Source organism: Mesoplodon mirus (assembly GCF_964341445.2).
Source record: "Mesoplodon mirus genome assembly, chromosome: 2".
NCBI classification, from domain to species: Eukaryota; Metazoa; Chordata; class Mammalia; order Artiodactyla; family Ziphiidae; genus Mesoplodon; species Mesoplodon mirus.
Window position 1 is genome coordinate 57537501 of NC_138977.1, and position 23367 is coordinate 57560867.

At 42.3% G+C, this 23367-nt stretch overlaps 1 protein-coding gene across 1 annotated transcript; it reads right to left on the reverse strand.

Annotated features, from left to right (window-relative positions):
* Positions 1-2410: 2410 nt before the first annotated feature.
* Positions 2411-3555, reverse strand: LOC309817174 (non-histone chromosomal protein HMG-14). Its single transcript, XM_082645244.1, has one exon. It carries the CDS (start codon positions 3535-3537, stop codon positions 3232-3234), a length of 306 nt encoding a protein of 101 aa, XP_082501370.1. The 5' UTR covers positions 3538-3555; the 3' UTR covers positions 2411-3231.
* Positions 3556-23367: the final 19812 nt, after the last annotated feature.

Below are 23367 nucleotides of genomic sequence, written 5' to 3' on the forward strand. Positions count from 1 at the left end.
GCATCTGTAGGTCAATATGGGGAGAATGATCTCTTTAAACTGTTAATTCTTCCTAGTCATTAACACGGGATGTCTCTTTTTTGATTATGTCTTCCCTGATGTTTTCCAAAAAGCTTTGTAATTTCCTATATAGGTCTTTCACTTTTTTTTAATCTTAGGTTGATTTTTAGGTAGTTCGTAGTTTTGTTGTGATTATAAATTAAGTCCTTTAAATTTTTTTTTAGTTTCTAATTGTTTGGTTGCTGATGCAAAGAAATGCAATTGACTTTAAGAGTAAATTGCAAAGATCATGACCCTTTACCCCGAATAAAGTCATCATGTATTTATTGGGAACAACAAAACCACAGTGCAATTATCAAATTTAGGAATATCTTATTATTTCTAGTTATTTAGATTATTTTGAATTTTATGTATTGACAATCATATAATCCACAAATAATAACAGTTTTATTTCTTCCTTTCTACTCTTTTCACTTTTAATTTTCTTCTTGTCTTATTTACGCCATCTAAATCATACAGTGCAATGTCGAAGTGAAGTGATGTTAGTGAGCATCTTTGTCTTACGCCTGATTTTTATAGGGTATACCCAAACATTTCCTCATTTAGAATAACTTTTGTGTATTTTCTTAGGAGTAACTTTTATCAGAGTAAATAAGTTCTCTTTCGATCATAGTTTATGAAGACTTTCTTTTCCCATGATCAGGTATTGAAATTTATCAAATTATTTTACTATGTCTATTGATATATCTTAATTTTTTCTCAATTGCTTACAATAATGAGTACTATCTATTAGTTTAATAATATTAAACCATCCCTGCAGCCCTGAGATAGACCCATCTTGGTCGTGGTTCATTACTGTTTTTATAACTGTTAGATTTGATTTGCTAATATTTTATTTAGAACCTCTGCATCTTTATAAGTGGAATGAGCTTATAAACTTTCTTTTTTGTACTGTCATTGTCTTGTTTTTGTAGGGTTATACTAGCCTCATAGAATGAGTTTTTAATCTCTGGAAGAATTCATTGAAAGTTTTGTGGAACTCACCTATAAAACCATTTGGGCCTTTTATTTTCTTTGGGGTAAGATTTTTAATTACTGCTTCAATTTTTTTGAATAATAAGATTATGCAGGCTTTCCATTTTTTCTTAATCAAGTTGGTAGATTGTATTTTTCCCAGAATTTATCCATTTTGTCTTTTTAAAATATATTTGCATAAATTTTTTAGATTTATATGTAATTCATGTAACATAACATGCGCCATTTTAAAGTATAAAATTCAGTGGTTTTTAGAGCATTAACAAGTTGTGCAACCATCACCAGTATATAATCCCTGAACATTTTCATCCTAAAACCTCCATACCCATTAGCAGGTCACTCCCGTTTCTTCTAACCCCCAGCCCCTGGCAACAACTAATCAACTTTCTGACTCTATGGATTTGCCTATTTTGAAATTTCCATGTCATGGAATCAGACAATATGTGCCCTCTTGGGTCTGACTTCCTCGCTTAGCATAATGTTTTCAAGGTATTCATTCATGTTGTAGCATGTATCAGAACTTATTCCTGTTAAATGCCAAATAATTCCATTGTATGTATATACAACATTTTGTTTATCCATTCATAAGTTGGTGGACATATGCTTGCTTCTACATTTCGCTATTATGAATAATGTTACTATGACTTTTTAAAATAAGTTCTTGTGTGGACATATGATTTTGATTCACCTGGATGTATATGTAGAGATGCAATTGCTAGGCCAAATGGTAATTCTAAGTTTTAACTTTCTGAGGAACTTTAAAATTGTTTCCCAAAGTGGCTGTATCACTTTACCTTCCCACCATAGCAGTGTGTGTGTGTGTGTGTGTGGTGTGGTGTGGTGTGGCATCACACCACCACATCCTCACCAACGCTTGTTAGTATCAGTCTTTTTGATTATAGCCATCCTAGTTGGTATGAAGTAATATCTCACTATGGTTTAGATTTTCATTTCCCTAGTGACTAATGATATTGAGCATCTTATTATGTGCTTGTTGACTATTTGTGTATCTTCTTTGGAGACATGTCTACTAAAATCCTTAGCACATTTAAAAAAATTAGTTATTCCTCTTCTTATTGTTGAGTTTTAAGTGTTCTTTATATATTCTGAATTCTAGACTGTTTTCAGATGTATGGTTTATCAATAATTTCTCCCATTTTGGTGAGTTGTCTTTTCATTTCCTTGATAGTGTCCTTTGAAGCATATAAGTTATAATTTTCACAAAGTCTGATTTATTATTCCTTCTGTTTGTGCTTTTGGTGTTATATCTAGAAAACCACTGCCTAACTCAAGGCCAAGAAGTTTTACCCTTATGTTTTCTTCTATGAGTTTTACCTAATGTGCTTTTTTTTTTTTTTTTTTTTTTTTCATGTGCTTCAAGAAATTTTCATAATTGAGATTTTATTGGTTGTTTTGAGGATCAGTACACAGACATTTCAATTTGTACACAATTCTCAACATACGTACCAAAAACCTAAAAAAATCATGTAGTTGTGATTCTTTTCTCAACAGTTATTCCAGTGACTTTCCAGCTTAAAATTTGGGGGCAAATTTTCCTTCACAGGATATCAAGTACCAATATCTTCAAATATTGATATGCTGTTACACCGTTAAGTCCCACTAATTCACAATTTAATATCATATACACTACATACTCAAATTGTCAATCGTTCACAGCACATTAACAGTTACTAGAAGAACTGGACTACCACGACCAAAGATGTTACAGAGCGCAAAAAATTCTGCCCAGGAGAGCCAAGATCAAGGGGTGAGTGGTTTGCTTTAGGAAACAATTCTACCAAAAACAACGTGGGAAGAGAAGTAATTTAAAGTGTTTAAGACATTAAATGCACAGCTGACTCCAAACTGCCATTAAGTATGCTTTGTATTACAGGATATAAAAGCTACCCTCCATCTGTGGAATGTTAAGCTGACACCCAAGACAATCAAAGCCTCCCATATTCAATATCCCACTATTTTCTGGTTGTACCAAAAAATAAACAACCAGCAAATGATTTCACCTCTTAAAAAAAAGCATTTACACTTAAAAAATGGGATGAGGTGGGATTCCTTCCTTTTTAAAAATGTTTCTAGAGCTACTAAAAAACTTGCATTTACAAAATAGTTGATAAAAATATTCCTCTGGATTGTACAAGAAGGGAGACAGGGACCACTGATAGGACCAGGTGTGTGATATTAATCAGACTTGGCTTCTTTCTCTCCTGCTTCATCAGAAGCTGTGCTCTCCTCATTTTTAGTTTCTCCATTTTCTGCAGGTAAGTCTTCTTTAGTCTCTTGGTTAGCCACTTCAGCCTGTTTTCCCTTTGCTCCCCTTTTCCCTTTTGTTTGCACTTTTTTGTCGGAAGATTTATCCTTTCCTGCCGCCTTTTTTGGCTTCGTTTCCACTTTTGCAGGAGCCGGTTTAGCTGACAACCTCGCCGATCTCCTCTTGGGCTCCTCCTTCGCCGCCCCCTCGGCGGAGCTGACCTTCCTCTTGGGCATCCTGGCGGCGGGGCGGGCGCGTGCCGGGTGCCTGCGGGCCGCGGCGCGCCGAGAGCCTTCACGAAGCTGGGCTGCCTGGCCGCTACCTAATGTGCTTTAAGCCTACCCAAAGAATTCGTTTTTCTTTCTTTCCTCCTGTTTCTTTCTCTTTCTTTCTTTCTCTCTTTCTTTCTTTCTTTCTTCCTCTCTTTCTTTCTCTCTTTCTCTCTCACAAAATACTATATGAAAAAGGCATATCACAAGACATGACTAGTTGGAGAGCACAATAAATTATCACTAGCATAGATTAAGAGAAAATGTTTTTCGCTATTTTTTATATTGATTTCCAGTTTTACTGGGTAGTCATAAAAGAGAATGTCTTATATTGTATGACAACATAAAACAAATTGGTATTTTAAAAATTGTTATTGAGATATAATTGACATATAGTATTGTACTGTATTAGTTTCAGGTGTACAACATGACTTGATAGATGTATATATTGCAAAATGATTACCACAAGTTTAGTTAACAATTTTTTTCTTGTGATGAGAACTTTAAAAATTTACTCTTAGTAACTTTCAAATATACAATATGGTATTGTTAACTATAGTTGTCATGGTGTACATTACATCCCCAGGAGTTATTTATCTTATAACTGGTAGTTTGTACCTTTTGACCACCTTCACCCATTTTGCCCATCCCTTTATGCCCCACCTTTGGTAACCACCAATCTTTTCTCTGTATCTATGAATTTTTAAGATTCTACACATAATTGAGATCATATGGTATTTGTCTTTCTCTGTCTGATTTATTTAGCTTAGCATAATGCCCTCAAGGTCCATCCATGTTGTCACAAATGGCAGGGTTTCCTTCTTTTTATGGCTGAATAATATTTCATTACACATAGATACCACATTTTCTTTATCCATTTATCCACTGATGGGTACTTAGATAGTTCCTATGTCTTCACTGTGTAAATAATGCTGCAGTGAACATGAGAGTGCAGATTATCTTTTCAAGGTAGTGGAATGGTAGTTATCCTTCAGATAACTAAACAGGAGTGGAATTGCTGGATCATGCGGCATTTCTATTTTTAATTTTTTGAGGAATCTCCATACCGTTTTCCCTAGTAGCTGAACCGATTTACATTTCCATCAACAATGCAGAAAGGTTACCTTTTCTCCATATCCCTTCCAACACTTGTTATTTCTTGGTTGTTTTGTTTTGTTTTGTTTTTTAATAATAACCGTTCTAATGGGTGTGAGATGGTTTTGTAGTTTTAATTTGCATTTCCCTGATTAGTGATGTTGAACACCTTTTCATGTATCTGTTGTTGATTTGTTGTTGTATGTCTTCTTTGGAAAAATGTCTATTCAGATCCTCTGCCCATTTAAAAAAATTTTTTTTTCTATTGAATAGTATGTGTTCTTTATATATTTGGATATTAACCCCTTATCAGATATATGATTTACAAATACTTTCTCCATCCTATAGGTTGCTTTTTCATTTTGCTGATGGTTTTTCCTTTACTATACAGAGCTTTTTAGTTTGATGTAGTCCCACTTGTTTATCTTTGCTTTTTGTTGCCTTTGCTTTTGACGTCAAATCCAAAAAATCATTGCCAAGACCAATGTCAAGGAAATTATAACCTGGTTTCTTCTAGGAGTTTTATAGTTTTAGAACTTACATTCAAGTCTTTAATCCATTTTGAATTTTTTGTGTATAGTATAAGATAGTGGTCCAGTTTCATTCTTTGGCACATGGCTGTCCAGTTTTCCCAGCAACATTTGTTCAAGAGATTGTCCTTTTCCCACTGTATACTCTTGGCTCCTTTGTTATAAGTTAATTGACCATATATATGTGGGTTTATTGGTCTGTTCAAATTTTATATTTCTTTATGATTTAGTCCTGGTAGCTTTATGTTTCTAGGAATTTATCTATTACTTCTAGGTTGTCCAGTTTGTTGGCGTATGATTTTTCATAGTAGAATCTTATGATCCTTTGTATTTCTGTGGTATTAGTTAAAACATCTCTCTCATTCCTGATTTTATTTACTTTAGTTCTCTCTTTTTTTCTTGGTGAGTCTAGCTGAAGTTTTGTTTATTTTGTTTATCTTGAAAAAAAACCCACACAGCTCTTAGTTTCATTGATCTTTTCTATTGTCTTTTTAGTTTCATTTATTTCTGCTCTGATCTTTGTTATTTCCTTCCTTCTATAAACTTTAGGCCTAATTTGTTTTTCTTTTTCTAGTTCCTTGAGATGTAAAGTTAGGTTGTTTATCTGAGATCTTTCTTGTATCGTAATGTAGGCGTTTCTTGCTATAAACTTCCCCCTTAAAACTGCTTTTACTGCATCCCATAAGTTTTGGATTTTTAAAAAATTAATTAATTTATTTATTTTGGCTGCATTGTGTCTTCATTGCTGAGCACGGGCTTTCTCTAGTTGCAGTGAGCAGGGGCTACTCTTCATCGTGGTGTACGGGCTTCTCATTGCAGTGGCTTCTCTTGTTGCAGAGCACAGGCTCTAGGTGTGTGGGCTTCAGTAGTTGTGGCATGTGGGCTCAGTAGTTGTGGCTTGCAGGCTCTAGAGTACAGGCTCAGTAGCTGTGACACAGGGGCTTAGTTGCTCCGCAGTATGTGGGATCTTCCCGGACCAGGGCTCGAACCCGTGTCCCCTGCATTGGCAGGCGGATTTTTAACCACTGCGCCACCAGGGAAGTTCCCCCCATAAGTTTTGCTATATTGAATTTCCATTTTCATTTGTCTCAAGATATTTTTTGATTTGTCTTTTGATTTTTTTCTTTGACCCCTGGTTGCTTGGTAGCATGTTGTTTAATCTCCACATATTTGTGAATTTTCCAGTTTTCTTGTAATTGATTTCTAGTTTCATACCACTGTGGATGGACAAGATGCTTGATATGATTTCAGTCTTCTTAAACTTGTTAAGACTTGTTTTGTGGCCTAATATATGATCTATTCTGGAGAATGTTCCTTGTGTGCTTGAGAAGAATATGTATACTGCTGCTTTTGGATGGAATATTCTGTATATGTCTGTTAAATCATTCTTTTTCTTTCTTTTTTCTTCTTGTTCCTCTGATTGGGTGAATTCCACCCCCCTGTCTTTGAGTTTGCTAATCCTTTCTTTGCTTCATCTAGTCTGATGTAGAACCCTGCTATTGAATTTTTCAGTTCAGTTATTGTATTCAGCTCTGTGATTTCTTTTTGGTACTTTCTTATATTTTCTATCTCCTTGTTGAAATTCTCACTTTATTCATGCATTGTTCTCCTGACCTTGATGAGCATCTTTATGACCATTATTAGAACTCTTTATCAGGTAAATAACTTATCTCCATTGCATTAAGATCTTTTTCTGGGGTTTTATCTTGTTCTTTCATTCGGAACATATTCCTCTGTTATCTTCATTTTCTTTGACTTTCTGTGTTGGTTTCTGTGCATTAGATAAAACAGCCACCTCACCCAATCTTGAAAGAGTGGCTTCCTGTAGGAGATGAACTTTATCCTTCAACCCTGCCTTAGTTCTTGGTTGTCTCTCAAGCCTTTGTGATTGTCAAGGCAGCCTTGTTTGTTCTTAGTGGCCCCCAGCAGTTGAGGGTGTGCTATGACCTGTCTGTGACTCAAAGGGGAGAATCTTAGTCAGCATGTAGATGTAGGCTGATTGGAAGCCAGACCCCCAGGCAGCAGTTTTTAAAGTATGCAACTCTACCTCTTTCAGGGGAAGACTGGGAGATGGGCATTTCTATGTGCTCCCTCTGCGCTGAGCCCTGGGGTAGGGGGGATAGCTAGTTAAGAACTGCTCCTTTGTTTGCTGTTGTCCCGTTGACCTGTGAACACAAGTGCTGCTGGCCACCAGAGCCAAGCTGTCAAGGGATGTCCCCTCTGGGCCACAGCCACAAAAGCCAGGATACCAGACGTGCACACAAGCTCCTTTCAAGGAGACACCAGAAACCTGGGGCTTGGGACTTTCCTGGCGGTCCAGTGGTTAAGACTCTGTGCTTCCAGTGAAGGGGGTGAGGGTTTGATCCCTGGTCGGGGAACTGAGATCCCACATGCAGTGCGGCACGGACAAAAGATAAAAGAAAGGAAGGAAGGAAATAAATAAATCTGGGGCTAGGCAGAAGGAGAGTGCAAAGATGACACCTGCAAGTCTCCTCCAGGCAGACTTCTCTTTCCCAAACTTATAACATTTCAGAAAAATCTTTCTCTGAATTTCCACTGTAGCCCGTAGTCTCCTCTACTGCCCAGCACATAGTAAATATTCTGTGAAGGAACACAGGCAGGTGGGGAAAACCAGCTGTGCATGTTTTGTGACAGGTGCACATGTCTGTGCACCTGTCAGAGCAGGTTGGCCTCTGCTCTGAGAAGTCGCATCTCTATCAGCCCATGCCCAGACTCAGCAAACGCCCTCAGAGACAAAAGCAGTCACTCATCTCCACTCACCTTGAAAGAGTTATTTCTGCTCTGGAATTTAGTTCCATTAGACTTCTTTCTATCCGTAGCTTTCCAGTGTCTCTAAAAAGAGATATGATTTTGTTAGTTTATCCATTTTTTTTGTAATTGTTACAGTGAATACAATGGTCTGCTCTTACCTTCTACATCCTAACCACTGATTCTAAATATTTTAAATTCCTGTTATGATTTCTTATTTCACTTATTAGTTATTTAAAAGAGATTTTAAGTTTGTACTTTCATAATTTCCAAAACTATGAAGTTTTAAAATTCATCATTTTGTTATTAACTTCTAACTTAATTGTGTGTTGATCACAGAACATGGCCTGTATCAGGGGTTGGCAAACTTTTTCTATAAAGGGCCAGATAATAAATATTTTAGGTTTTGTGGGCCACATAGTCTGTGCCATTGTAGCACAGAAGTAGCCATGGACAATATGTGAATGAATGGGTGTGGCTGTGTTCTAATAAAACTTTATTTACAAAACCAGGTGGCAGGCTGGATTTGGCCTGCAGGCCATAGTTTGCTAACCCCTGGTTTATGTTATATTCAGAAATCTATTAAGGATTGCTTTGTATATATTTTATGTGTGCTTAAAAAGAATATATATTCTCTGATAAAGAGTTATATATATTTATTAAACTTGTTAATTATGTTGTTCAAATCTTCTATATCTTTGTTAATTTTTTTTGTTTGCTTGACCTAACAACAAAGAGAAATATATTTAAATTTCCTCTTAAAATACAGATTTGTCAGATTCTTTCGGCAAGTCTAACAATTTTTGCTTTAACTCTCTAAAGCACAAGGTATTAGAATTGGAAATGCCTGAGGCTAGTTAAGCCTCACCTGCTTTCCCAGCTCTTTACCCAAGCAGGGTTTATATGCTGATCTTACTCCATGGACCCCTGTACTGGAGTCCGAGATATTCCTGCCCGTAGTGAAGGAGCAGGAAGCAATTGTCTTAGGTTATATGCAGGGAGAGGCAGGAGCAAATTTTAAATAACTCTTCTCTAATCTTCGCTATTTTTCACCTATAAAAATAGACATTTCGGGGCTTCCCTGGTGGCGCAGTGGTTGAGAGTCCGCCTGCCAATGCAGGGGATACGGGCTCATGACCCGGTCCGGGAAGATCCCACATGCCGTGGAGCGGCTGGGCCCATCAGCCATGGCCACTGAGCCTGCGCGCCGGGAGCCTGTGCTCCGCAACAGGAGAGGCCGCAACAGTGAGAGGCCCGCGTACCGCAAAAAAAAAAAAAAAAAAAAAAAAGACATTTCACGTGGTACAATTGATACACATGGATATGGTTGTTTTGTTTGTTGCAGTGGTAACAAAATAGGATTCTACTCTACACATTACTCTGTATCTAGCTTTTTTGGCTTAACAAAATACATCATGGATAACAATTACGATTTATGTCTTTTTTTATAGCTCTTTATAAGCCTAAATAAAATAATAATCATCGGGTACCCCAGTGCTGATAAAAACGCAGTATGTTTTATAGTGAACTGTGGAGGGACAGAGGACAGGGCTGGGCACAAAAATAAATCTGAGGGGGCAGAGGAAAGGAGATTGACATTTCCCAGAGAAACTGACAGGTTAGCCAATGTCCCAGGTCAAATCCATCTTCTTGGAACCACCCGGCATTTCCTCTGACACCTAAAGCACTTGGCATAAAGCAGTTACTGCTCACATGGTGGCTGCTTGGCTCATTTTTCTTAGGTATGTGTATGTTTAATCTGTGTTCTATCAGCTCTTTGAGGGTTTCATAGTTCTACTCTGCCCTCCCACTCCCCATCACTCACCCATGCCCTTTGCCTCTTGTGCCTGGTACATAGAAGGCAGCACTTACTGGGTGAAATTGGAAATCCGTCTCTCCTCTCAAAGAGGGCTAGAGCTACTTGGTCAATCTCTGGGCCCCAGATTCTAGTCTACCTAGATTTCTGAGTCAGCTGGTGAGGCCAGCGAATGCTTCTGGGGGGAACACAGGCTGGACTGTCCCGGGATTGAAGCTTGGATCTGAATGGTCAGACAGTGTCTGGAGTTTTGCACAAAAGAGAATTGAATGTGGATCAGCTGGGAGGTTCTTGTGATAGCCCTGGTGCCCTGCGCCTCCAGGGGACTGGAACCCTGTGGGAGCACATAGCTGGCATTTTTTGCTTGAGATTAGGAAGTCTTTTGCTTCCTCTGTGTAGAGGCTTGAATTCAATGGACTGTTGTGGTAGGATGGAGTCTTTTTTTTCAGTATAAATGAGACAGAGATTTGGCTCCAGTTTTTACGAGGTGGTGGGCAAATGAGCTGTCTCTCTGGAGTTCAGTGGAAAGCCAGTTTAAGAGCATGTGGTCACATTTTTGTCCGACATCGTCAAGAGCATAGAGAATCTGTGATTCCAGCCTCAGAAGAGGGAGCTTTTATCTCTGATGTGATTCTCCAAAGACCATCTTTATGCAAGAAGTGTCAGAGCCCCATTTCATAGTAAGTTTCTTTTGATGTTTTATTTTGGTTGAAGATAAATTTCTTATCATCACTCAAGGACTGACATCATCTCCAGATGGTGGTGTCCAGAGAGCCTTCCCAGGCCTGGGAGGTGCTGAGTGGTGGTGGGATGACCAGGTTGAGTGGCAGGTCCCTGTGTTGTATTTCTTCCTGGGCTTCAGTCTGGCTCTCCCTGGGCTAATCATCTCTCTGCCCTCTTCCTTGTGTTGTAAAGGATGTTGGGAGAGCATGAGAGTGCAAGTTCAAAAGAGAATTTAATCTGCTCTTTCACACTCTGCCACAGTTTGTTTTCTCTGGGCCTTTTGTTAGCATTGTCTTTGGAGTAGAACTTGCCTAGGGTTTTCTTAGGTTTCTCGATTTTGAGAAGAAATTGTGTAGTGCCCAACTGCAAGTAGACTGAGGAGGGTGGACTGGGATTGGATGTGCAGAGTGGTTAAATGAATGGGTGAATGAACATACAGTTGGTTGGATGTGATGAGGAACCTCAGAATGACACAAGAAACATGCTCTGAGGACTGTTTCTTCCAGAAACGAAGTAGATCCTGGCTGTAAAATAGTTACATAAGCATTGATAGTTTAAATGTATAGTCCAAAAACTTCTTCCTAACCAGCCAAGTCATGAATGCATGACTTGAAATAAACACATGCTAGAGGTGTCAGTGAGTCAGGGAGCATGGGAGGCTTGGGCCAGAGTTAGGAATCAGGCCCTGTAACCTTTGTTGAACATTCTCCAGAATGTGGGCCAGTCCGCAAAGCCACCCTCATGTCAACCAGCCCAGCTGAAGGGCACGTGTACTTGAAGTAGTTTCTATCATGTTCACTCTTGCTTTAATAAAAGCATTCATAAGTCTGGGGTCTTCTTTTATATTTCGGTTGGTCAGTGATTGTGGCTTCACTAAGAACCTTGGATAAGCATGATTATCATCCTTGGGAAGTCATGGGAAAGAAGATTTTTTTGCAAGAATCCACAGAACTAAGGCTGATGAAAGAAAGTCAGAGGGAGGCAGATTTCATCTCAGACATGACCAGCCAACAACGGAAAAGGCTACTTTAAAGGGTGAGGTATCACCTACCCAGATCTTGTCTTGCATGGAGATAGGAATAGGATATGAGGTGCCAGGTTCTTTCCAGTTCTCCAAGATTATGCTTTTACCTCCTGGAGTCTCATACCTGGGGCAGTGAATCTCTGAATTGCTAAAATGTTGGTATTTTATCCCCCATCCTCAACCCCATCAAGCCACTTGTCCCATTTCTCTCTACAGCTGCAGACTCCTATCAGGCCTACTCTCAGAACATCATCTATGACTTCCTCTATGAGGACCTATCATACTTTTAGTGGATGAATCCACTTGACTGTAGGCATCTGGAACATGGCTCTCCACTTCAGCAGGTTGCAGAATAGCCAGGAGGGCTTGTTAAACACCGATGGTTGGCTCCATCCCCAAAGTTTTCAATTCGATAGTTCTGCAGCAGGGCCTGAGAATGTGCATTTTTAACAAGTTCCCAGGTAATACCCCTACCACCCTCCCTGGTCCAGGGAGCAGACTTTGAGAATCATTGCCCTAGAGACCCAAGCCAGCCCACTCTCAGTAAGGCCCAAATCTGGAGGGATGGATTAGTAAGGGATGTTAGGGCACATCCTCCTCCTTTGTTCTTCTCTCCTGTTCTTTTATCAAGGCTCACTTCTCCCTGGCTCAGGGGCCTCAAAGGAAACTCTGAGAGAGGCTGATGTGTCCCAGACCCAAAGTCACTTCCCCTCGGAAGCTGTCCATGCACTTCCGGGATCAGATGTTGTGCCTCCCCTTACTTCCTCCTGATGTAACCACGCCCAGTTCACAGTTTGTAACTATAATTCATGTGACTTCTTTTTATTTTATTTTATTTATTTATGTTTTGGCTGTGCTTCGCAGCTTGTAGGATCTTAGTTCCCCGACCAGGGGATTGAACCTGGGCCCTCAGCAGTGAAAGCACCGAGTCCTAACCACTGGACCACCAGGGAATTCCCTCTTGTGACTTTTTATTTTAATTAATTAATGTATTTATTTATTTTTGGCTGCGTTGGGTCTTTGTTGCTGCACGCAGGCTTTCTCTAGTTGTGGCGAGCAGGGGCTACTCTTCGTTGCAGTGCGCGGGCTTCTCATTGAGGTGGCTTCTCTTGTTGGCAGAGCACGGGCTCTAGGTGCACGGCCTTTGGTAGTTGTGGCTCGCGGGCTCTAGAGCGCTGGCTCAGTAGCTGTGGTGCACGGGCTTAGTTGCTCCGTGGCATGTGGGATCTTCCTGGACCAGGGCTTGAACCCGTGTCCACTGCATTGGCAGGCGGATTCTTAACCACTGTGCCACCAGGGAAGTCCCCCTCTTGTGACTTCTTGATTAACCTCCCTCTCCTCCAGAGACTGTAAGCTCCATGAGGGCAGGATTTAAGAACACTAGGAAAGAGGTGGAGGGACAGTGGTAGATCACCCACAGGACTGTGGAAGAGGGTGGAAGAACAGGGGTATTTTTCCTGAAAGAAGCTCCTAGTGATGGGAGGAGGAAGGAAGGAGGTGACCTGGGACAGTCACTAGGACTTTTGGCTCAGGTCTACCCCAGCTCAGTCTGGCACCAACATATGAGGTTTACCTTCTCTTATTTTTTCCACCAATCTGGGCATTTCATATCTCCCCAGATTTAAAAACCTGAGTTGGTGTTTGATTCCACTTATACGAGGTACCTAGAATAGTCAAATTCATAGAGTCAGAAAGTACATTGGTAGATGCTAGGGGCCGGGGGGTCGGGGGTGGGGAGGGGGAATGGGGAGTTAGTGTTTAAAGGGGACAGAGTTTCAGTTTAGGAAGGTGAAAAATTTGGGAGGTGGATGATGGTGAGAGTTGCACAACAGTGTGAATGTACTTAGTGCCACTGAACTGTACAGTTAAATAGGATTAAAATAGTATGTCTTATATTATGTAACTTTTACCACGAAAAAAAAGTTTAAAAAAAATGAAAGAAATGGAATGAACCTTATAGAAGTTTCAAAACTTACAGTTCAATTTTTGTGAACTTGTTTAACGAATACTGTATTGAATTTGGGTTAAACATATTCACATATGTGTTTCTCGTGCTTAAGTCTGTTATTTACAGAGTGTTTTCCTTCTACATACTTTAGACTATAAATGCTTGACTTAAATAAATAAATAAATAAATAAAATTAAATAAAAATAAAAACCTGAGTTGGTTTTACTAATTCTGAGCTACTTGCCAGCTCAAAGCCTCAGCTACTGCACCCGTAAAATGAAAAAGTAAAGCCCCAAGGTGGGAGAGATCCAAGTTCAAAACCCGGCTCTGCTTCTGCTGCATTTCCATGAATACCTGACTCAACCTCTCTAAGCTTCAGCTTCCCTGGGCATAAGGAAATAGTTTTCTACTTCCTGATGTTGTTGGGAAGCTTCTGGAGTCAATACACAGGAATTCTTTAGCACAGTGCCTGGCACATGTGAGGGCTCAGTGCACACAGGTTGCCATTGTCATCACCATCTTCACCGTCCTCTTCACCATTGTCACCATTCTTGTCCTCCCCACCCAAAGCTTCTGTGAGGGCCCAGTGGGGCAAAGAACTTTATAACCATAAAGCAGCCTCTGAATGTCAAGGACACCCAGGGCCCCAGCCCCTGACCATGAGGCTGCAGTAACATCCCCTTCATGGGGACCAAGGCCCACCCCACCCCCGTGCTTCCACAGGCTGCTGGAGCGGGCTTCACCCCTTCCAGTCCTTTGGTGACCCTTGATACTGTGACAAAGGCATCTTTTGTCCCTTTCTGTTCTCAGGACTCCAACTAACCAACCAAAGAACTGTTACGCAAGAGCATTGTTCCCAAGGAAGGAAAGAGCCAAACACCCCCACACACCTGCTTTGGGCCAAGAATCTACACTCGGGTTGCAAGGCAGAATATGTTGTCCTTTTGGAAAAATGAAAGTGAGACCAAGTGAAGAGCCAGTAGAGGTGTCTCAAGTCATCCCAAGGCAAGTGAGTGGGCGGCCAAACCCTGGTGGTCTCACTCCTCCCCAAGCCATACCCTCCCTGACCTTTGCATTAGGCACCTTCCTGTCCTTCTCTGTAAAACAGGATGAATAAAGAGATACTCAAGTCTCATGATCTCAAAGGGTAGATCCTGGAGTTTAAACCCACTTACTTGACTGAAGAGGCCCAGAGAGGGACAAACACTTTGCCAGGTTACGCAGTGATTTTTAGCTGGACCCAAACTCACTTCAGTTAGGTCTTTCTGTTGGAAATAACTGGGCTAATGTTATCTACAGTGTGATTTTTTTTAAAGGTAAATGCTGTAGTGGTATTCACCAAAGCTTAATAGACTGTAAAAGGTCTCTCTCCCCTGAGTACCATTTGCCCTTCTTATTAACCTCAGTGTCTGAGCTGATGCTCTGCTGTTGAAGAAAAGTGTAGTACAGGGGTGGAGAGTGCAGGAGCTGGAGCCAGCTGGATCTCCAATCTCAGCTCTGCTACTTACCTGCTGTATGAAAGTGAGAAATTACTTGACCTCTTTGAGCCTCAGTTTCCTCATCTGTAAAATGGGATACTATTACTTATGATGTGTTCTAGTGAATTAATGTCTTGACTCATCTGTAGCACTGCCTGACAAATAATATGCCCTCAATAAATGTTAGTTACAATTACCTCCAAGTGAGTTGCTTAAGGGAAAGATGGGAAGTCAATTGATTAGGGGGTTCCTGCTCTCTGATAAAGAGCTGAAAACGATTCAAAGAAAGCATAGCTGGAAACCAACAGCCATTGGTAGATGCAAATGAATAGTGGATTTTTCTGTTATTAAAATGCTGGGATATCAGGATCCCTAAATTTAGTTAAATGACACAAGAAATGAAGCTTTTTTATTGAAGTATAGTTGATTTATAACTTTGTGAAGCATCTGTTTTGAAATTGTGTTATGTTTGCCAGCTTTTTTGGGAAGGGCAATATTCAGTTTACACAGATGCTTGAAATTCTGAGGAGGGAGTTGTAGGGAGATCTGTGTGAGTCCCAGAGAGAGGACCGATGGGCTCCCAGGGGAATTGAGTGATAGAAGAATGCTGGCTCCCAGCAGGAAGGAGGGTGTGCATGCAGAAAGAACCACGGCGGTGGACCAGTGGAAATGACACCAATTTCTACATGAACTCTGGGCCAAGCCGTCTTTTGACAAAAAGCAACGCTACTTTGAATGACCTTCAAACTGAGTGCCCTGGGCCAGTCCCTAGGGTTTCTTTTTCCCCTCACTCCTGTCTCCTGGGTAACAGCAGATAGGAAGCCAGCGAAGAAGAGGATGAGAGCATAATCTTCTCTGTCATACGACAGACCCATGGGGTCTTCAAGAAAGAAATACCAGTGGGAAAGATGTAAGTTTATTCTGTTAGGTTGCTTTGGTGATTCAGGGCAGCGTTTGAACTAGACTTGGGAAGCTGCCCTGGTATCAGAAAGTGTGAATGTGGAATTTGTTGATGAACAGGTTTGAATGTTAGTGGGCAGCTCAGCTCCTGCAGGCTCTCCTTGTAGAGGGCCTGGAGCTGGGGAGTGTGTGATTCTCCCCACCCCAGCATTCAGGATGCTGAGGCATGAGGAGGGGCGGATGACATGACATAGACTCTGGAGGAGAGGCAGCCCGTGGAGTGGGAAGAGGGCTCTGGAGTCTGTGAGAACTGCACCTATGCTTGTTTTCCCATGTCCTGCTGTGTGACCTTGAGCAAGTTACAGCACCCTTCTGAATGTCAGCATCTTCATTTATAACTTAGGATCATATTATCCCCCTTGTAACGGTGTTACCAGGATCAAGTGAGAAAATGCATAAGTGCAAAAGCAACTCTTTCTTCTTATGGCATTATCAGTGATAATTGGGCAACAAAGTTTCTTTATGGCCAGCTGCCATTCAGGTTATGCTAATAACTCCCTTGAGGGATCCAAGGAGCTGTATGTGATCTTCACAGTAACCCACAGAGGTAGACGGGAGAACAGTTGATACCAGGGGACACTTTGAGGCTTGGAGGGGTGAAGCATTTTCCCTGAGACCATTTAGGTAACAGGTGGTGGACCCAGGACTAGAGTGAGCCAGCTCTCTGACTCTTAACTTAGGACTCTTCTATGACAGCCTGCTCCTGGAGGGTTCAATCACCTATTGCTGCATTAAAAAACCACCCCCATGGGGCTTCCCTGGTGGTGCAGTTGTTGAGAGTCCGCCTGCCGATGCAGGGGACATGGGTTCGTGGCCCGGTCTGGGAAGATCCCACATGCCGTGGAGCGGCTGGGCCCGTGAGCCATGGCCGCTGAGCCTGCGCATCCAGAGCCTGTGCTCCGCAACGGGAGAGGCCACAACAGTGAGAGGCCCACGTAGTGCAAACAAAACAAAACAAAACAAACACCACCCCCATACTTTGTGGCTTAAAACAATAAGCTCATGATTCTGTGTTACAGCAATTTGGGCTGGGCTCAGCTGGGTGGTTGTAAAGGAAGATGTTTCACCTGTGTCTCTCCTTCTCCCTACCCACACTGAACACTTCTGGTCACCAAATGGATGGGGTTTCTTTCCCAAACCAAACAATTCTGTGACACCAGAATTATAGAATGTCCTCTAATTTAACTCAATTCTGACACCATCTACCGACCCCACAGGCTCAGTCCCACAAGACTGTCTCCCCACCTCCACTTCAATGCCAATCACAAATCCAGGTTGTCACCTGTGTTTCTGACCAGTTGACTGTAGATCAGAGTTTCCCACAACCCCCTCCTCAAGTTTGATTAATTTGCTAGAGCAGCTCACAGAACTCAGGGAAACAGTTTACTTACTAGACTACCAGTTTATTATAGAAGGATATAACTCAGGAACAGCCAAATGGGAAAGGTTCATAGGGCAAGGTATGTGGGAAGGGGCATTGAGCTTCCATGCCCTCTCTGGGTGCACCTCCCTCCCAGCACCTGCATATATTCATCAACCTGGAAGCTCTCTGAACCCCATCCTTTCGGGTATTCAAGGAGGCTTCAATACATAGGCATGATTGATTAAATCCCTGGCCGTTGCTGATTAATTTGTCCTCTAGCCCCTGTCCTTTCCCCATAGGTGGGGTGAGGGTGGGGCGGGGAGGGGGCTGAAATTCCAACCCTCAAATCACAGAATTGGTTCCCCTGGCAACCAGCCCCATCCTCATTAACATAAACTCAGGTGCGGTTGAAAGAGGCTTGTTATGAATAACAAGACACTCCCCTTTATCACTTGAGCTGTTTCAGGAATTGGAGCTGTTTGAGGACAAAAGACCAAATGTTATAACCAAAGATTCTCCCATAATTTTTTATCACTTAGGAAATTACAAGGGCTTTAGGAGCTATGTGCCAGGAACAGGGTTGAAGACCAAATATATATTTCTGATTGTAAATCACAGTATCACAGTGGTTCTGCAGATCTGAGGCAGATGTGACTGGTCTTGGTCGGGCTCACTCCTGTATGTCAGTCAACTCCCTGGTTGGCTGGGGGCTGGCCTCAGATACCCACCTGGGATAACTGTTTCTGCCCCATTGTAGCCTCTCATCATCCAGTAGGCCAGCAGAGGCTTCTTCCCATGACAGCAGTGGCAGGGCTCCCAAGAGCAACAAGAGGGAGTAAGTCCCTCACGTGTAGGCACTTTTCAAGTTTTTTCCTGTGGCACAGTTGCTATTGGCCAGTCGGCCAAAGCAAGTCATTTGCCAAGCCCGGGTCTTTGTGGATGGGAACTACCCAAGGGCCCGGATACAGAGAACTATCCATGGTTGCAACAATCTACCATGTGTACAGTGATGGGGGGAGAAGGTGAGTGCTAGGGCTCCGGTCTTTATCCAACCTAGGATTCTGTGCCATGGGCCAGAGGTTGATGTTCTTACTCTGAGAAGTCTTCTTGGATTTCTAAATATATATTGTTCAAAATATAGTTCCCCACTCTTCTCCTGTCACAATGCACTATAATTGCTCTTTAATTGTTATAAGCTCTGCAAGGGCAGGGACCGTGTCCGTCTTTTCCACTACAGTGCTCCTAATATCTAGTACAAATAAATACTTGGTGAATGGACATTCGTATAAATTCTCTTTTGAGAATTGCAGAGAGGTGTTTTCTCATGCTTCATAGTGGGGCTATATCTGGCAGCTTGATATCCCGACCCAGGCTTCTTGGGGTTAGAATGATCTCTGGCCCACTGTGAGTTGGTAAGTGCAGATAAAACAAAACATTAATAATAATAATGGCCATTTATTTAGTACTGATAGTTGCCGCCTATTAAGTACTTACTGTATGCCAGGCTGTCTGCATGACTTCATGTGCAGTGCCCATCAGGAGAGTTCTAGACTCTACTAGACCTCCAGATTCAACGACTGCCACAGGCCACACTCGGCCCCATTCTGCGTGCAAGGCTGTAAGACAGGAACCACAGCTTGCCGCCAAGGCAAGGCGGAGCGCTTCTTCTCTGAGAGAGTCCGTGTAGCAGTCCACAGACAGGAGGAGACAAGATCTCACTGGGCAGGTGCAGGATTCCTCTCTGCTTAAAAGCCTCCTGCTCCACAGGAACCAAATTCTCTTGTAGCAGCTCCATAGGGATATTTTCCAGAGTCCCTGCAGGGGACAAGACAAGAGTCACCTCTCTCAGGAAGCCCAAAGCTATGGCATTCCATCTAGTATTTATAGTTCTTCCAACCCAGAAGCAATCTACCAACTAGGGGTCATCTTTACCCTAAGAGATGTTTCTCAGAAATATATCTGACACACTACCCTTACCAGGTAAGCAGGGGGACAGAGCTAAAGCACTAACCTAAGGCCACATTCTAATGCAAAAGGGGGAGTTCCCTGGTGGTCTAGTGGTTAGGATTCCGGGCTTTCACTGCTGTGGCCGGGATTCAGCCCCTGATGAGAGAACTGAGATCCTGCAAGCCGTGCCGTGCGGCCAAAAAGAAAAAAAAGTAGAAAAGGGTTACTAATTTTCACCTATTATTACCCCTGCTTTATAGACAAGGAAACAGTAAGTTCAGTAAGTGGCAGGGCAAGGATGGAGCCCAGGTCCCAGGCTGCATTGCTATTTTAACTGTTAGCCTATCTAGCATAATTAGGAGGAGAACATCTTTTTATAAAAACAAAGTTAAATCATAATTTACCAAGCAAAATCTTTGTTATGCTTAGATCATGTTCTACTTTGGACTGTGCCAGCAACTGGAATTTCATTAGCCCTGGGTTGATGGAGCCTGTTACCTCCTGTCAGTGTCTGTGGAGCAAACTAATAGTGGAGCTGGGGATAAAACCAAGCAGGCTTTACACCCCCAGCCAGGTCCCTCCAAACCTTTTTTGGTCATGCACTCTATCAGTAAACTATTTTTGTAGACACGTTCCCAAATGCATGTGTTTTAATTATTTTGAGATTATATACATGTATGATTCCATATATGTGGAATGTTCAGAACAGACAAATCCATGGAGAAGAAAGTAGATTAGTGGTTGCCAGGGGCTGGGGACTGCTGATGGTTACAGGATTTCTTTCTCTTTTTTTTTTTTTTTTTGGCCATGCCACTCAGCTTGTGGGATCTTAGTTCCCTGACCAGTGATCGAGCCCTCGCCCCCTGTAGTGGAAGAGACGAATCCTAACCACTGGACCGCCAGGGAATTCCCTACAGGGTTTCTTTTGGGGTTGATGAAAATGTCCTGGAATTAGATAGTGGTGATGTTTGCACAACCTTACGAATACACTGAAAGCACCGAATTATATACATACTTTGAAATGTAAATCTTTTGGTATGTGAATTATAGCTCAATTTTTAAAAAATTATATACATTTAGGGCCTCCCTGGTGGCGCAGTGGTTGAGAGTCCGCCTGCCGATGCAGGGGATGCGGGTTCGTGCCCCGGTCTGGGAGGATCCCATGTGCCGCGGAGCGGCTGGGCCCGTGAGCCGTGGCCGCTGGGCCTGCGCATCCGGAGCCTGTGCTCCGCGACGGGAGAGGCCACAGCAGTGAGAGGCCCGCATACCGCAAAAAAAGAAAAAAAAAAAATTATATACATTTAGTAATGTACTAAAAGAATATACACACTATAAAGAATAGCCTTAAAAAGTTATAGAGGGCTTCCCTGGTGGCGCAGTGGTTGGGAGTCCGCCTGCCGATGCAGGGGACATGGGTTCGTGCCCCGGTCCGGGAGGATCCCACATGCCGCGGAGCGGCTGGGCCCATGAGCCATGGCCGCTGAGCCTGCGCGTCCGGAGCCTGTGCTCTGCAACAGGAGAGGCCACAGCGGTGAGAGGCCCGCGTACTGCAAAAAAAAAAAAAAAAAAAAAAGTTATAGAGTGAGATTTAAAAAGTTGTAAATAAAAGTTCTGATAGTGTCTTCCCTCACCCCAACAAATTACCTTGTGCTCTCCCTGTGGAGTCACTGCTCTAAACCACCTCTGAACAGGCTGTGCCTCCAATTATAAGCCATTTATGCTCTCAGTAAAAGCCCTTTTGCTTTCACAGCTGTTTTGAACTTCAGTACATCTGCTAATCAACCAACAAGAATGATGGTTAACTAACATATTTTGAATACGTGCTAGATGCCAAGCACTATTCTAAGTGCTCTGTTTATGTACACACACCTCATTCCTATGTGGCTCTGTTAGTACAGTTATTATCCCCATTTTACAGTTGAGGAAACTGAGGTTCAGATAGGCTAAGTAACTCTTCCAGAGTCAAGGCTATTATGTAGCTGAGTAGGGCTCCAGACCAAGCAGCATGACCTCGAGGCTGTGTTCAACACCTGTTATGTGCCTAGAACTGGGGACCCACAAAGTCCCCGCACCCTGGGAACTTATTCTCTGATGGGAGAGGGCAGCGATTATCAAGTAAATATCAGACAAGTACTGATATTTCTAAGTTCTCTGAAGGATATACCACAGCCAAGTTCTGTGTCTTTTCTCATCCAGAAATTCTCGGGATGAAGGAATTAAGTATGATCTTTAAATCAAATTTTGTTTAGGTAAACAAATAACAAAGCAGCCTCACAAATTTTGTTTATGCCTCTGAGCTGGGCCACGGAGGCTTTGGGGTATCAGGGGTGCCAGGTATCCTGCCAAGACCAATTCTGGCAGAATTCACAAACTTTGAATCGTTGGGATCCAGTGGCTGGATGCCCAGCTTACGCCAATGTTTAGGAGCTTGGACTCTTGGCTTACCCTCTGAGAACTGAAAAAGCCTCAAATAGTAGGGAGGCTTTTGGATTTGCTGCAGCACACTAATTGTTAGGCAAATCACATAATATTGTAAGCTGTTCATGATATGTAGTGACAATAAAATTGCTACGAATTTTGAGTTAGGCTATTTGACATTTATTGAATAAGGATTCTTGAATTAGCCTTTCTGTATATGAATTATAAAATCTCTACCCAGTGTAGCTAATAAAAAATGATGATATCTTGATTAATTTGACATGAAAAGATTTTCATAATGTATTATTCCTTGGAAAAAAGTAGTTTTAAAAAGTATATTGTAGACAGTGTGTGTAATATGCTATCACACACAAGAGGGGGACAGTATATATTAAGATTTACTTGTATAGGCACAAAATATGCCTGGAAAGATATACCAGAAGCTTATACCATTATTTGCCCAGTGAGGGCAACTGGGCGGCTTGGGAACAAAGGTTCAAAGAGGACTTTTCACCATATGGCTTTTTGCACCTTTTGAATATTAGAGTGAATGTATTGTTTCCAAAATAAAAGAAGAAAAAAAAGTATATCATGGTTCCATTTTTGTGTTGTTATTGGTATGTAGTCATCTGGAAATATAAAGAAGGAATATGTACCAAAATGTTAATAGAGCTTGTTTCTACAGGAATAAAGGTGATTTAAAAATTTAAACTACTTACCTGTATTTTCTGGCTTTTTTGTGATGAGTGTGCATTGCTTTTTAAAAAATTTATTTATTTTATTTATTTTATTTTTGGCTGTGTTGGGTCTTCGTGGCTGTGCGCAGGCTTTCTGTACTTGCGACGAGTTGGGGCTACTCTTCATTGCGGTGTGCGGGCTTCTCATTGTGGTGGCTTCTCTTGTTGTGGACACGGGCTCTAGGCGTGTGTGCTTCAGCAGTTGTGGCTCGCGGGCTCTAGAGCGCAAGCTCAGTAGTTGTGGCACACGGGCTTAGTTGCTCTGCGGCATGTGGGATCTTCCCAGACCAGGGCTCGAACCCTTGTGCCCTGCATTGGCAGGTGGATTCTTAACCACTGCACCACCAGGGAAGCCCAGAAAATTACTTTTTTACCCAGAGATACTCCCTACCGTGTTTAAATTAGGGGAAAAGAGCAACACCGTGATGACGATCACACCTCTGAAACGCTGGCCTTTGGAAGTTGTCTTGGCTAATTTCCATTCCTTTGTGATTTCCTCCCCAGAGCAGCACCCAATTCCAGACCTCTGTGTAAGCAGAGGAGGCTGTAGCTGGGATGAGGCACCACCTGCAGACTAGGTTCCCGGGAATTTCTTCTGGGATGATATCCCGCCAGAAACCTTATGACAGTTTACTTGGGATTACAGACCCTTTTGGAAATAGGGGCCTGCACTCTGCCCCCGGTCCTCAGTATCTGGTGTTTATCTCCCAGCTGGGGAACAGGAGTGAGGCTGGTGCACCCCCGACACAGCCTCCTTTGGGCTTTGCTTTTCTCTAGGCATCACAGCCCCTGCTGCTGAGAGCGGAAGAGAAGAAAGGACCTAGGCACAGCAGGTGTCCTCCCCACCATGGGGCAGACCTGCCAGCGAGGATGGGTAAGATCTCCTCTAGCTTTTCTCTAGCTTCATATGGTCACAGGCACCCCTGCCCACTCAGCCCACTCCCTCTGGCAGGTGTTACTTAGGATCCATTTTATAGGAGGGAAGCCCC